Here is a 14,915-nt window from a genome sequence, read left to right on the forward strand (position 1 = left end):
AGCAAAACATTATAGTGACTCCATAGAAGGGTATTAACTTTATCTCGCAGTACAAAATGATTTGCATTTTCTGCTGACAATGCCACACTTTTCAGTAGAGTAGTAAAGCACGTTCCTATAGAGCTGCTATGCTTTCAACAGTCCACTTGCAATGTCAGTCAAACAACATGGTCGCCCCATTGTAGGATATTAACTTTATCTTTCAGTACAAAATGTTTCTCTGTCTGTCTCTCTCTCTCTCTCTCTCTCTCTCTCTCTCTCTCTCTCTCCAAAGTTGAGTTTTACTACAACTGTTATTCTGCAAAACTTCAAACTGTGAAATAAAATCAACTACTGCTTTGTACTGGGTAAATTGGTAAATGGGTAACTGGTAGATGGGTAAATGGTAATGGCCACTGAATAAATGGGTAAAAGGTAAATAGGTATATGGGTAACGGGTAATGGGTAATGGGTGTTGGATCCATTATCATTTATTGTTTACCATTCGCCATTTTTCTGTTTACTTATTACCTATTACTTGTTACCTGCTTACATATTCCCATTTACCCAACACCTGTTTACCCATTTATCATTTACCCATGTACACATTTACCCATTTACCCATTAGCCATTTACCTATTATCGACTTTTCCGTGGAACAATTTACCTATCACCCATTACTTGTTTCCTGTTACCTGTTTAGCCATTTCTCCATTACCTTTTGACCTGTTACCCATTCACACACTCACCGATTTACTGGGTTTTAGATCCCAATTTAATAAATATGTATGTGTATGTGTGTTTGTGTGTGTGAGTGCATGAAACTTGTTGTAAACACTGCATTTTTTGTTGCCGACGTATTTTTGTAGACATTTCACACTTGTAAGGAACATTATAGCACTTGATAAACGTCACAGAACAGTTTAGATGCGGAAAATCATAAAGCAGCAGTCGATTTTATTTCGCATTTTGAAGACTTTTACAGTAGTAGTTGAAGAGAAAGTAATATTTGACTATTATAGATTTCTAATTCATTAAATTACATAGCATAGACTAATGTTCGTTTTTAAAAATTTATGGACTGTATTTTGTATACAAATTTCATATTCCAAGGAAGTTAACCTGCCTATTACGCGTGTTATTTGTAGCCACATTTGCTTAGACATGTAAAAAGCATTTGGACTCTCATTTTAGAGTTCACAATTACCTTTCAGGCATCAATTCGACGGAAATGTGTGTGTGTGTGTGTGTGTGTGTGTGTGTGTGTGTGTGTGTGTGTGTGTGTGTATGAGAGAGAGAGAGAGAGAGAGAGTGCGTCTGTGTGTGTGTATGTGTGTGTGTGTGTGAGAGAGAGAGAGAGAGAGAGAGAGAGACAGAGACAGAGAGGGAAACGTTTAGTATTGCAAGACAAAATTAATACCCAAGCATGGGGTCACGAGAAAATTTGACTGACTTTGAAAGTCAGTTGAAAGCATACCAACCCTCGATTCTTTGCTGTTTGACTCTGTATTACTATTGCACTGAAAAGTTTGGCATTCTCAGCAGAAGATGGCAAACGTTTTGTACTGAAAAATAAAGTTACTACCCCAGCATGGACTCGCTAAAACGGTTTGCTGTCTTTGAAAGCACAGCAACCCTCATTTCTTGTACCTACTGTATAAGCATATATACCATACCAATGTTCAGTATCCCAGTCCATTGAAGTATCATGTAGTTTACACTATGTGACAACAGAAAATCACAACCGTTTTGAACTGAAAGCAGCAACAGCAGCACTCCGTCTTCAGGCCAGAAGTGGCCCGTCGAGACCATCCGACCGCCGTGTCATCGTCTTTTGAACTGAAAGATGAAGCTAATATCGTAGCATGGGGTGACTTCAATGTTTGGCTGAGTTTGATATCGGTTTTAGAGACTAGTTTTCGACGAATTCAGAAGTGAGAATATTATTGTTTACTTTTGATAACTCTAACTGAGAAGTGCAACTTAAGCTGTAAGTTAGACCAGCGGTAGTGCTCATGTGTGCTTTGCAGTGAATCTTGGATGTCATATTTTACCGAGCTGAGAGTAAAATGCATTGGATGTCAGCAAGGTAAGATTTTTTGCAACAAGTAAAATGCTCTGTCAGCACTTGACACTTGACAATCGTTATAGAACAATTTAGATGGTGTGTCTTACGCCATCTACGTACAGAAATCTAACTCTGCACGTATGTAACTCTGCTTTACATAACTATTCGATGAAATACTTTTCACAGGGCGCAAAAATTCAGTGCGTTCACATACTTTTGAGCACAGCCAAGACGTATACAACACTGCTGGTTCTTTCATTTTAATGATTCTAAAGCTTTTAGGATGCGTAAATATTGAAAGTTCGACTATTTATGTAATATTTTGGATAGATATTTTCGAACATTCTGAACATTCATGTACTTTTGAACATGGTCGAAAATACTCAAATTACATACTATACGTAAATTTTTTGGGTAAATATCTGTGAATATGGTTCAAAGTGAAAGAAATAAGTGCATTTGGATACCACTGAGCACAGTTAAGGTGGCAACTTTGTGATTAGCTGTTTCATTTTAATGGACTGTTAAATACTTTTAGGTGCGCAAATACTGCAAGCTGCACATTTTAAGTATTTTACGTAAATGTGCAGCACACTACTGAGCATGCCCAAGGCGACTGCATTGTGTTTGGTTGTTTCAGGTCAAGGGTCTAAAGTACTAGGCTCTGATTGTTGGAGAGGGGTGGGAGGGGTGGAGAGGCGAAGGAGTTACAAAGCACAACTGTGCTATTTTTGCCAAGTTGCATGTTTTCCGATTTTTTATTTTTCAATCATCTTGCATTTTTAAATTTCCCACAAACGCTATTTTAGATTTTTAAACTTCTCGCCATATTTAACTTTTAAAGTGAGCTGAAAAATGAAAAGTCGCTGTAGACAGACTACTCACTTCACTTCTAAGATTATTCACTAGTATCCCCTGCAAAGGGTTACAATACGTGATGGAAAAAATATATTATCGGTGACCATTTACGAGATAAGTGTAAAAAATATGCACAATAATATTATCAGATATACTACACAAACACACACACGCACACACACACACACACACACACACACACACACACACACACACACACATGTGTACGCTTACAGTCTCGCTCTCTGTATCTCTTCGTGTCGAACTATCTCGTCTCTCCTATCCAGACTAACTACCCACAAATAAAAACAAATCTCCGCAATTAAACTGAAGACGTAACGAACTACACAAAAACAGGGAACGATAAACTTATTTTAAACAGCTTTCATGCTCAAAAACAAAGTTCACCTCTGTGCACAGATTAGTGTTCAAAAATGCGCATGTGAAAAAATTAGTAATGTGCTGATATCCGTGGAAAGTAATTTCAGCACTGATATATATGACTTAAATAAACTTCATTCCACTTTAGGTACGTGACAATACACAGATGGTAAGAGTTGCAAAATTGTATATTTTGTCTGAACATGAGATATCAGAATTTAGTAGGATATTAAAGACCCACATGTTGCAGTCAGAGCTTCTGGTGGACATGCTATAAAATAAAAAGGGTCTGAATATTTCTAGAAATCATTTCCCATGCTCCCATGCTGTCTATATGCTTCTCTACAAAGAATGAAGAACGGCTAGTACAGAATCACGACGAATAAGTCTTCGACCAATAATATATCAGAACACTCGTTCGATGGGCAGCAGCACAACGTGTAGGTCAGGCAATCAGTGGTACATGAGGGTCTTCGACGAAGGTAGGTTTATTCCTCGCCGGATGTGGACCGACATTGCCCTGTAGAATTTTTGATTCAACAGTTGAGAGGTCAAGCTTGATTTCCCATCCTAATGTTAGATAAGGTGTAATTTTTGTTCCATAGGGCCATAGTGAGGAGAGTCTCGTGGGTGTAGAACATGTCATAAAACAAGTATAGTGTACTGTGTGTCTCTCCTAAGGTCGACAGGTGAATTTTCTACGGTGCCTCAACAGATATTTACTAGTCCGTTTTTGTTATGTGTAGTTGAGTTAACTCAAACAAATACTGATCAACACGTCTTTCGTTCGACGCCTGTTGTCGACGGAAAGCACTGGTTTGTTTCCCGTTACAAACAAAATGATGTTTAGAGCGGAATTTTACGAGCCCATTCTACAAAGCAGTCCCAAAGAAGTCTACTCCGTTATTCGTTTTAACTCAATTTATCAACAGAGACAGTAACAGTCGTAGAATGCGCTGCACCAGCGCTACTCGGAAGGGGCCGCGCCTACTCGTCATCACCGATTTCGTCCAGATTTATGGTTTATGAGGGGCTTGCCCAGAAATGAAAGTGGTAGAAGTGTGAGCTCCATCTAGCCAAGCGTTTAGAAAAAAAAAATAGTATTTTTGGCGAGGGTCGTGTGAGGCATGAGCCATTTAGGTGAGCTGCGGCGCTTGGCACAGCGGTAAGAGAACAGAACGGTAGTCGGAGCGTCGTGGGATCGAGTCCTTCTGCGGAATTTGTTCATTTATTTTAGATTTTTACGTTAGTTAAACTGCAAATGAACCGCATTTATACTCAGTGTACTGTATTTTTTAATATCTTCATAAAAGGCATGAAAAGGAAAGACAAAGGAAAATGTTTGATTTAAAATAAATTTTGAGGAAAGGATTGTTGCTTATGCAGGAGAACTTTGTACATAAAAATAGATACTTCTATTAGTTTTCAGTTGATGGTTTACACGTGCTTGAGTGAAATTCATCGTAAAGCAGGGGAAGACGTAATTTTCTCTGCGTTCAAAAATGGTTCAAATGGCTCTGAGCACTATGGGACTTAACTTCTGAGGTCATCAGTCCCCTAGAACTTAGAACTATTTAAACCTAACTAACCTAAGGACATCACACACATCCATGCCTGAGGCAGGATTCGAACCTGCGACCGTAGCGGTCGCGCGGTTCCAGACTGTAGCGCCTAGAACCGCTCGACCACCACGGCCGGCCACTCGCTTCTCTGCGTCTCGCACACGATATAAACGCCGCATTTTCACGATTACATGGTTGTTTTAAGGTTTTTATAGAAAAACGAACTTGGTTTAATTTCATAAAAGATTCCTTGTCATTGCACTGTTTGGCACAAACCATGCGTAGCGCATCATTTCACCAATCGGTGAGGATAGTTGGTGATGAACAATGGAAGGTATTTTGACGCCGTCTTCTGGCGATGTGATTTATTTTTCTCTCTCGGTGAGATAAGAGCGGTTTTGAAGCTTTCTGATGAAATTCTTTACCAGACATAAAATAGACATTGCAGGGTTGCACCAACGGAGCCCGTTTTGCAGGAATCACTTTAATACTGCACTGTGGCAATCCTTCTTCATCTTGGAAAATCTCATCATATAATTATGAATTTGTTTGCCCTCCCCAAGAATCAATTAACGGAAGAAATGTTATCTTGTATGTAGGGCTTCATGACATTACTCGAATTTTTTTTTGTATAATGCTGCTGTAAGTTTCACATATATTAATGAAGTAGGGACGACATTCCTATATTTTGCCGCGTACTTATCCACTGTTCTTAGAGTCCTCGGTCCTAAACACCCAGTACTTTCTTATAGGCATACGTAGTCTGTTGGCAATAATTTTCCAGAAAGGTTTATAGCATATTGCGCTGTATATGATTGGGTTACTTTGTTTATGTCCTGTCGTTGCACGAGATCTGCTTTTGTCCCTCGGTAGTCAAGGGTTAGGTTATGGATCAATTGGTAATGGCAACGTGGAAAGAGGACATACGAATGTAAACATTTTATTATACATGACGATAAAAAGAGTGTTTTGATTGACCTTCTCGAATGAGAATTTTCGACTTACCTGTTTGATCGGTGTCGATAACAAACCTTGTCGTGATTGGGGATAAGAGCTCGAGTCTGGAGTCAAAACGTCTTTGCCACAGCATGTATTTCCTCAGTAGTGGCAGTCTCTCTTCCGGACACAGGTTCCTTAATTTTCCTTTAACCTATCTCATTCTTTTATTTGAACTCTCTCACTCTTGTTTCCAAGGATTTGTATTCCAAATTTGGAGAGTGTCCAGCAACAGCAAGTGTCTAATGCTACAGTTTCTTGTGGTAACTTGTTGGTTACAAGTCTGCGCTTCTACGGAGCACTCGTATATCCAGGTATCAAATGTCTTATATTTATTCTTCTGGTTTCCACCGTTTTCAATGTGTTCTTCCCAAATTCTCAGATCTCGCGCATGCTTCAAGCGAGATGCTCCTTTCATTTGTATATTTTTCAAATTCCACTTAGGTTGTGTTTTTGCAAGATTAACAACAATTACCTTGTAATCAAGTGGACCGAAATTTAAATCTTCTCTCCTGATTTTTTTCGCCTGGTGCGTAATCGTCGTTTGACGAAGAATCACTCCCCACTTCTTCGTATTCCCCTGGTTCGTCAACTTCTTTGGATCAAATCAACTCATCGTTGCACACAAACGAATACCCCGATAAATCTGCCACTATTTTCTGTGTATTTTTTTGTCCAGTTTGAATGTGTTCTTCGGTTATTACCTTGAAACATTCTGATGTTATCAGATTGTTTTCGGCCAATAGATATAAACAATAATCCAGGCCCATTTTCAATCGTTGCTTCGACGCTCCGCTGTATATGCTGTCGACGTGTGGCTTCTGTTCTTCTTCTACCAATGTTCCACGCACATCGGTATTTTCACTTGTACTATCAGAAATTTTGGGCCACCTCGATATTTTTCGCAGTATTCTCTGAGTTCTCACAATATTGTCGAAAACTTCACGTTTCTTGATTGTCAGCTAACAAGTGAATAGGTTTTTCGTATCCGTTATCCCAAACGGACGGTGAGTCGGGTTTACTGCAGCGGGAACCCATTGGTCGCGAGCATCTGTCGTGGGCTGCTAGAAGATTAAAATGAAATTAACGGAATTCGAGGTCTTTTTCGCTTTAACTACGATCTCTTCTTGGAAAGTTACTTGCAGAGTCCTTGTAGACACTGCAAGTACAACTCTTTCTTGGAAATTTATTTGCAGTAAGAAACTTTACTTGCTTTTCCTTTTCATACCTTTTATGAAACTATTAATAAAAACAATATATTGGGCATTATCCTTATTTTTTTGCAGTGCAGGTAAGGTAAAAATTGAAAGTAATAAAAATTAAACATAAGAATTCGGTCCTACGATCCGCAAATTAACAGTCTGTACTCTACCCGCTACGCCAACCTCTGCCTGTGAGCTATGCTAACCTAAAATGGCCCATTCCTCACCCGGCCCACGCCAAAAATTATATTTTTTTCCAAGCGCTTGACATCTGTAGCTCCCACTTTTGTCACTTCTATTTCTGACCAAGCCCTGCATATACCATAAATACCATAAATCTGGACGAAATCAATGACGACGAGAAGGCGTGGTCCCTTTGTAAGTCGCTGACGAGGTACCGGTTAATCTTCGAGTGTTACTGTCCCTGTTGATACATACCACTAAACCAAATATCGCACTGGATTAATTTGGGACCGTTATATCGTATGTACAAGGGAAATTTCGCTATAAAACTAATTTTGTGTGTAAGAGGAAACAAACCAACGTTACCCCTTGACACCAGGCGTCATATGAAACATACGGTAAAAAGTATTTATTTAGGCCGATTCAACCTACACATTGCAGAACGGAAATCGCAGATACCTGCCAAAACACTGGAGAAAATGGGATTGACGATTTTTAAGAGAGACCCGGTATATTTACAAAAAGAAGAAGAGATAAGCTAATGTCCATTCCCTAGATCCCAAGTGAAGTGGTCTCATTGATGTGGAATAAGTAAAAAATCATCACACTCGGCGTTTGTCTTCCATGCCGCACACCAGTTCAGTCTGTCTGTTTTGCTGTCGCCACGGTAGCGACTGACAGCTGTGCGGCAAATACTGCAGAACAGATAGAATCAGGATTCGCCTGAAAATATTACTTTGCTCAGAACGACATTCTGTTCACGTCGAAAAGTGATTGACATGTGTTACACAATTGTTACTTATTACTGTGATTGGCTCTAGAAGAAACAAAAATAATTGTATAATATTGCTTTTTGACAGTCAGCATACTGGCAAAGGCATGCCTATTACAGTCTGAAGCGTTTATGGATTGTGGAGAGTGGAAGCCGACTCTGTGGCATGCGTGACATCCTTGCAGCGCAAAATACGACGGTGGTTTGAAAAGTTCTCAGAATCACCACGAGAGGTCAGCGCTAGCGCAACGAGTTGTTCACGTGATATTCATTGGACTGTTGCCTGTAAACATGTGTCACGCCAGTGCTCTTGGAAGAGAGTTGTGGCGGTGACGTGGCGCTGTTGTTGTTCCCCTGTAGTGATTTACGAAGATGGAAAAGATCGAGATTCTAGACGTGATTAAGTGCTTCGTAAAGAAAGGTATGACAGCAAAGTACATTCAGGCCTATTACCAGAATACACTGGGGGACTCTGCTCCTTCATATTCAACTATTGCCAAGTGGACAAATAAATTTAAATTTGGTCGGAGGAGCTTAGATGATGATCCGCGCAGTGGTTGGCCAAGATGTGTCACTACTGCAGAAACCATTGCAAAAGCGCACAGAATGGATCGCCAATTGAAAGTGCCTAAAATTGATCACGTTTGCCAGATGTCATCTGAAACGGTATATCACATTTTAACTGAAGAATTAGAAATGAAAACATTACCTGGAAGATTGGTGCCGCGAGCCCGCACACATGTGCCGTCGCCATGATAAAACTACACGAACTATGGTATGAATTGTTGCCACAACCGCCTTATTCACCTGATATGGCTCCATCAGACTTCCATCTCGTCCCAAAACTGAAAATTTTTCTTGGTGGACGAAGATTCAGTTCAAACGAAGAATTGACAGCCGGAGTTGACAACTGTTCTGCAGGCCTGGAGGGAACTCATTTTCGAAATTGGATCAAGGCGCTGGAACATCGTTGGACCAAGGGCATCAATCTACAACGAAACTACATTGAAAAATAGAAAAAAATTTCAGTGATGTAAGTACTTTTTTTTCATTTCGTTCCGAGAACTTTTCAAACCAGCCTCGTAGATGCCTTCGAACCGCCGATGCAGAGAGGTACACACCTGTTCCAATGTTCTAGTGTCGAGTTAATATTATGGACGAAGCTGTAAGGTATGCTACGACCATATTGATATGATGGAGGTCTGAAAGGCTGTGGACACTTTTTGTAGTATACTATCCACTTGTTACTCCATACGATCGTCTTAACAGAATTGTGTGATGAATCGTATCTCTAAAACAACGTACCATCACAAGAGCTACACAATTCCAATTTAGTTTGGTTGTTTATATTTCACTGCTTCATCAATAAACAAAAGCTAAACACTGATTTTTCTGCCACCTGTCAAGATCAAAATAGATTTTTTGGGGACTTGTAAATTACTGTGATATGTTCATTAATCAAGAATGTAAGATTATAGAAAGTAAGGAAGGAACTTCAACGTATAACTTCTCGTAGTTGACTAAGTCGTTAGAAACGGACCACAAACTCATATTGCATAAAGATACAACAATGAATCGTATGCGCATTTTGAAAAAAAAACCTAGGATTCTATGTATGTGCTTCGGAAGAACTACAGAAAAACTAAATCTGAAAGGTGAAGTAAAGATCTGAAGCCCGTTCCTTCAAAGTACTAATGGAGTTCTTTACCCACTGCATCAGGACTGTCCTTCAGCTGACTAACATGTCTATGTGTGTATTAAATGTGTTACCTCATGGTACCGTCGTCCATGATCTAATATTTTTTAAATTAGATTATTTGGGCATCATAGTCCTTATATTGTTATTTGCCCATGTTCTGTTTAACACTTATTTTACAAGATATGACTGTCAATAATACTCACATTCCGAGCACAAGTCTTCTGCTTATTCTTCGGCATCACAAAATTCTGAATTTCGTGATCGAAACGGGTAAAACAGAGAACTTATTTGAGCCATCAGTTATAAATGGTGTCCTACGTACGCTACCTAACGTCGGAGCAATTCACTGTAGCAAGCAGTCTTCTAGTGGAAAGTGAGTTTCATTGACCAGAGGCAAAGACTTACCTGGCAAATACTTGGCAGCTATCCATGTCCCAAAGACCATGGCCGCATGATGATACACATGAAGGAACGTTATTTGGCTGTTCTTCTTACGAAGTACGAAGAAAACCTGTATGACAAAGGCATAACAACCTAAATGAGTTCATTATGTTTTACATCGATTTTATTTACATGGAAAGATTCTGTTTCCCCATATATGGTGGATAAGGTGTGAACATGTGTAAGAAAACAATAATTCAGATCATGTTTGACGCTAAGATTCAACAATAAACTAAACCAGTGGTTTTCGAGCTACGGTAGGCGCGCTTTGTAAATATAGCTGCCCTCATTGTATCTAGTAAGAACAGGTTGCAATCACTTTCAGAATTTATCGTGGAAGCTAAAAAAATACAACATTAAAGTCAGACTAGTGGATGCTTTGGTCAGTGATTTTTTCATTCGTTTAGAAAAATAGTGTACAAAATTTTCACTCACTGTGTCAAGAAGGTCGGTCACCTTGACGATAAAGTACAGCCAGGTAATGGACGCCACCTGTAACAGACGTTTTTCTACATTTGTGGTGTGAAGAGCTCAATTGGCTAAAACAGTAGGTGACGCTGTGTTATCATGAAGTTTTCAGCAAACACGTATTACGTAATGTATTTTGCCGCATAACTGGTACATCTACATGGAATATATCACTATCTCCACAGGCCAGGACAGCATATCAGTTATTCTTAGAAGAATTTAAGGCACGACTGATATCACTACACAAATAAATTGCGCAGGGTACTTACACAAAATAGGCATCATTTAAACTCTTAATACAAAATTAGTCTTCAATAAACGTGTATAAATTTGAATGTGTCAAGACACGTACCTAGTTGGGCTAGGTAGCCCAATCAAAGCAATTAGCGATGCAGTCATGTAATCCTGATACATTTAGGGAATAACATTTTGTCTGAGATATCTTAGAGTACAGTTGTTTAGTATTATTATTAGAGGAAAAAGGCTACTGCATTCAAGTAGGCAGCTCCACTAAACAAATCACTGACAACTTGGAACTAATTCACGTAACGGAGCTCCAGCAGTCGTCGCAGTTCTGCGCTAGTGTTTTCTTTTATAGGAGAGGATAAGACAAAGACGTAACAGATACCTTTGTGGTGTTCCAAAGTGTTAATTTTGCGCTGTGAACTTGTTGTTAAAGAAGAGCAGGAATTCGCAGAAGAACAGGTTTAAGTAGCTCCTAAACCACTGAAATACGCAGCAAAATGCATCTAAATTGCAGGGTACAGAATAGCAACCCAAATTATCCGCTTTTACCTTAGTGAAGATGATCTATGTACCTAGACCATGGCGCTTGTCTAATTAACAACGCTGCGCTACAGCGCTCTAAATGATTCCACACACACTGTTGATGGAGGTGCATCGAATATCGCCATTTTTTGATCTTAAAAAAAAAAAAAACCCTCATGATTTAATGTTTAGCGTGGCAGACGATGAGTTCACCTCTATGTGTGTGTGAGTGTGTGTGAGTGTGTGTGTGTGTCTGTGTGTTTTAGGGTACTCATCACCTCATTCACCTGTAAGGAGAGCATATATTGTGAAACCATGTTACATTTACTCTCGAACAGCCCTGTATTGCAGAGTTAGGTATTACAAAGAATAGGAACAAGTAACAGTTTTTAAATGCTGCTCCATCGGAGATATGATAAACTTCTGTGAAAATTCTGGGGCAGTAAACGTGGGATGAAAATCGTAGTCATATTTATATTTGTAGAACGAGATGGATGTGCTTAAGCTCCAAGTGTCAGTGCCAGTCGCTGTTCAAAATGCTGTAAACAGAAATCTGATTTTGGAAAAGCTCTTTGGCCTACGTGTGGAGTCTAATTCACTTCTATCGCTCAAGCTCTGCCATAACTTTCCCTCCCACCGCCTGCAGTCACAAGTACTGGTTTTAGGATGGAAGCGCTGGAGGAGCTTACTGGAAACACACGTAGAAAATTGCGTAGGCTGTAGGGAGTAGAATTTCAGTCTCTAGCAGATGCGGTAAATGAGGAGATATAAAATATTTTATGGAGTTAAGAAACGAGATTAGGAAGAAAAGATATCTTGTAGGGTGAAGAGTGTCCTAAGAGTATCCAAGACATAACTCACGCAGTTTCCACGCGGGAACTAACAGCGACACGCCATTATGAGCCCAGTTGCCGTGAGGTGCACAAATGTTCAATAATAGCTGCCAAAATGCCACTGTTTGACAACGATTGCTGGAAAATGCCTCAGCATTCTTCCTAATATTTTATTTTGTTGACCTTTTGTACGGTCTAAAAACCGTAGACGTATGACCACTTACATGTAAATGCTTGATGATGACAATGGGGTTGAAATTGGCCAACAGAAAGTAAACGTATTATATAAAATTACAGCCCGAGCTATGTCTTCATTTACTGTACGCTCAATCATCAAGAAAACAACCAACTGTTGACACAGGGAAGATGAATCCGGTTTTTGAGCGCATGTGACTCTTTTACTTGGAGTCAAGTTGCCTCCAGAAAGTTCCACTCTGTACCACGAGAAAGTTTTACACATAACTAATAAAGCCATGTCACAGAAACCCAAATCAGATGAAACAGGGAGGCGTGGACTGGCCCATATATGTGGGATAACGCAACTCGTTCGGCTTAGTAAACAACACATTGCAGACAGGAGAAAATTTGTGCAAAATCGGCTTCAAACCAACAACTCTTATGTCAACATTGACAGTTAGTAGACATGACACCTCATATATTCGAGAGTAGGGATCAAGCAGAAGTGTGTAGGTAGGCAAAAAAACAGTTGGTCATTATGATTCATTCAAGTGAAACAGAAATAAGCCTCGATAAAATTTTAAGACCACAGTAGACATGGTTTCCTAAAGCAGAAAAGAAAGGCCCATGAACTTTCGGAGAGTGAAATTCAGCTGCATTATTAAATAGAAATTACGTGCAAAGCTTTTTGGGTGTCACGTTAAGCAATACATAAAAAAGTTAATACAAATGGTGCGAATGCTTAAAATAAGAGAACAACCGCAAATAAATCTAAGTGAATGAAAAGAAACGACATAACAGAAGAACACAATGAGAAGATCTTGTCGTGATCGTGAGCAAGAAAAAGTAAAATGTGTGTTTTTTCACATTACTTTCGAAAATACGACAGAAGAGAAATTAGTTGCTTTATACCTCTCTCAAACAGGAACTCAGTTTAAACAAAACAAAATGAAATGGTTAAACAGAAGAAGCAATGAAGGTCTAAACAATAAAACAGAAAGCATCTACTTTCGAAGCCCAACAGCCGACGGCAGTTACGGGATTTTTGAAGAGTAAAAAAAAGAATTGTAACAGGATGAAAGAAGCCCGTAAAAAAGCGCATGATTCTCTATAGTCTGTTTGAACAAACATTTCCCCAATCGTGGATTGAACTAGAAATATCTTTCAGCTGGCTATTTCCCATAATCTTATACCACTATTTTTTTCCGTGAAAACTAAAGTAAATTTACAAGACATATCGATTACTCCACCAACCTGTACTTTCAGTTTCGAGATCGTTCTTTGTTTACACATATTTAAATAAAGATTTTATCACAGCTCAAGGCGATAATCATGACATTTTCAAATATTAACGAATTATGATGCATCATCTCCAGAAAAAGACATCGTTCTGTTTACAAAATGGAGTTGAAGTACTATTAAACATTTAGCCTTCCATTTTTGGAACGAATGTAACAGCGTATTAATTTCACATTTCATGTGTAGAATATTGGAGGTGGTAGTTCTGGCTGCAGCGTACTGTGAATGTAATGTTGTTTCAGCTTTTGATGCCACGTGACTATGTAGAGGAAGAGTGGGTACGGAAACCGTTAACAACGAGAATGGGAGGTGTAGAGTAAGAGATATTTGACGTTTTTTGTGCTGCAGTGATAGACACACAGCCCTTTGTCTACTAATAGCCATTAATGCCAGCGACAACTTGATACTCATAGTACAGAGGAAAGATGACTAGTGGTTCTTTGCATAAGCCTTACATTTAGATCTTAATATTGAGTATAGGTCAAAACATACTGGGTATACTTTTAAAGCATATAATTTCAAATTCCCTTGGAGTGTATTTTATCTGAATTTTTAATCTTGTTGGTATGAAATTGTAACGTTTGCAGAACAACAAAAATTTTGTACAGATTCATTCTCGAGCAATACTGTTGCTACTACCAGTCATTGTTAAACAGAAAGACTCGTTCCTCAGCGAGCCAGAATCCAACTCTCGAATATTTGGTGAAATTCTATAGTTACCTTAAGTGAATCAGGATCGTCTGAATAGTCCACTGGCTCACACAGCCAACTGTACTTGTTGACCCATCCAAGCTGCGTGCACTGAAATGGAAGACAATTCTTTACTAAAGTAACTAAAACTTCTATGGTACCAATACATGTAAATATTATGTGTCATACTATAATGTCAAGTAATACTCTTAAATGATATTCCAAGTAACTTTTTTTGTGATGGCATACCTGGAAGGCTCTACTATAGGAACTGCTTCAGTTGTTTTACTCACCGAAAAATTAAATTATTAGAGTGGATTAACACAACGTATCTGCTATGTGTTTGTGTTATATTTCTTTGCAATATTTTAAAATGTTTTCTCTACCAAGAGGAAATAGTAGAAAAAAATGGCTCTGAGCACTATGGGACTTAACATCTATGGTCATCAGTCCCCTAGAACTTAGAACTACTTAAACCTAACTAACCTAAGGACATCACACAACACCCAGTCATCACGAGGCAGAGAAAATCCCTGACC

General features: G+C 39.0%; 1 protein-coding gene across 1 annotated transcript in view; it reads right to left on the bottom strand.

Moving 5' to 3' along the window:
- Positions 1–14,915, bottom strand: part of LOC124722115 (elongation of very long chain fatty acids protein AAEL008004-like) — a 138,677-nt gene that overhangs the window by 45,753 nt on the left and 78,009 nt on the right. Inside the window, exons 5-7 of the mRNA XM_047247322.1 lie at positions 14,407–14,487; positions 10,577–10,633; positions 10,106–10,211 (exon numbers count right to left, since the gene is read on the bottom strand). Coding sequence (XP_047103278.1) covers positions 10,106–10,211; positions 10,577–10,633; positions 14,407–14,487 — 244 coding nt within the window. The remainder of the gene's footprint in view (positions 1–10,105; positions 10,212–10,576; positions 10,634–14,406; positions 14,488–14,915) is intronic.

This window comes from Schistocerca piceifrons, chromosome X (assembly GCF_021461385.2).
Source record: "Schistocerca piceifrons isolate TAMUIC-IGC-003096 chromosome X, iqSchPice1.1, whole genome shotgun sequence".
In the NCBI taxonomy this organism is placed as follows: Eukaryota; Metazoa; Arthropoda; class Insecta; order Orthoptera; family Acrididae; genus Schistocerca; species Schistocerca piceifrons.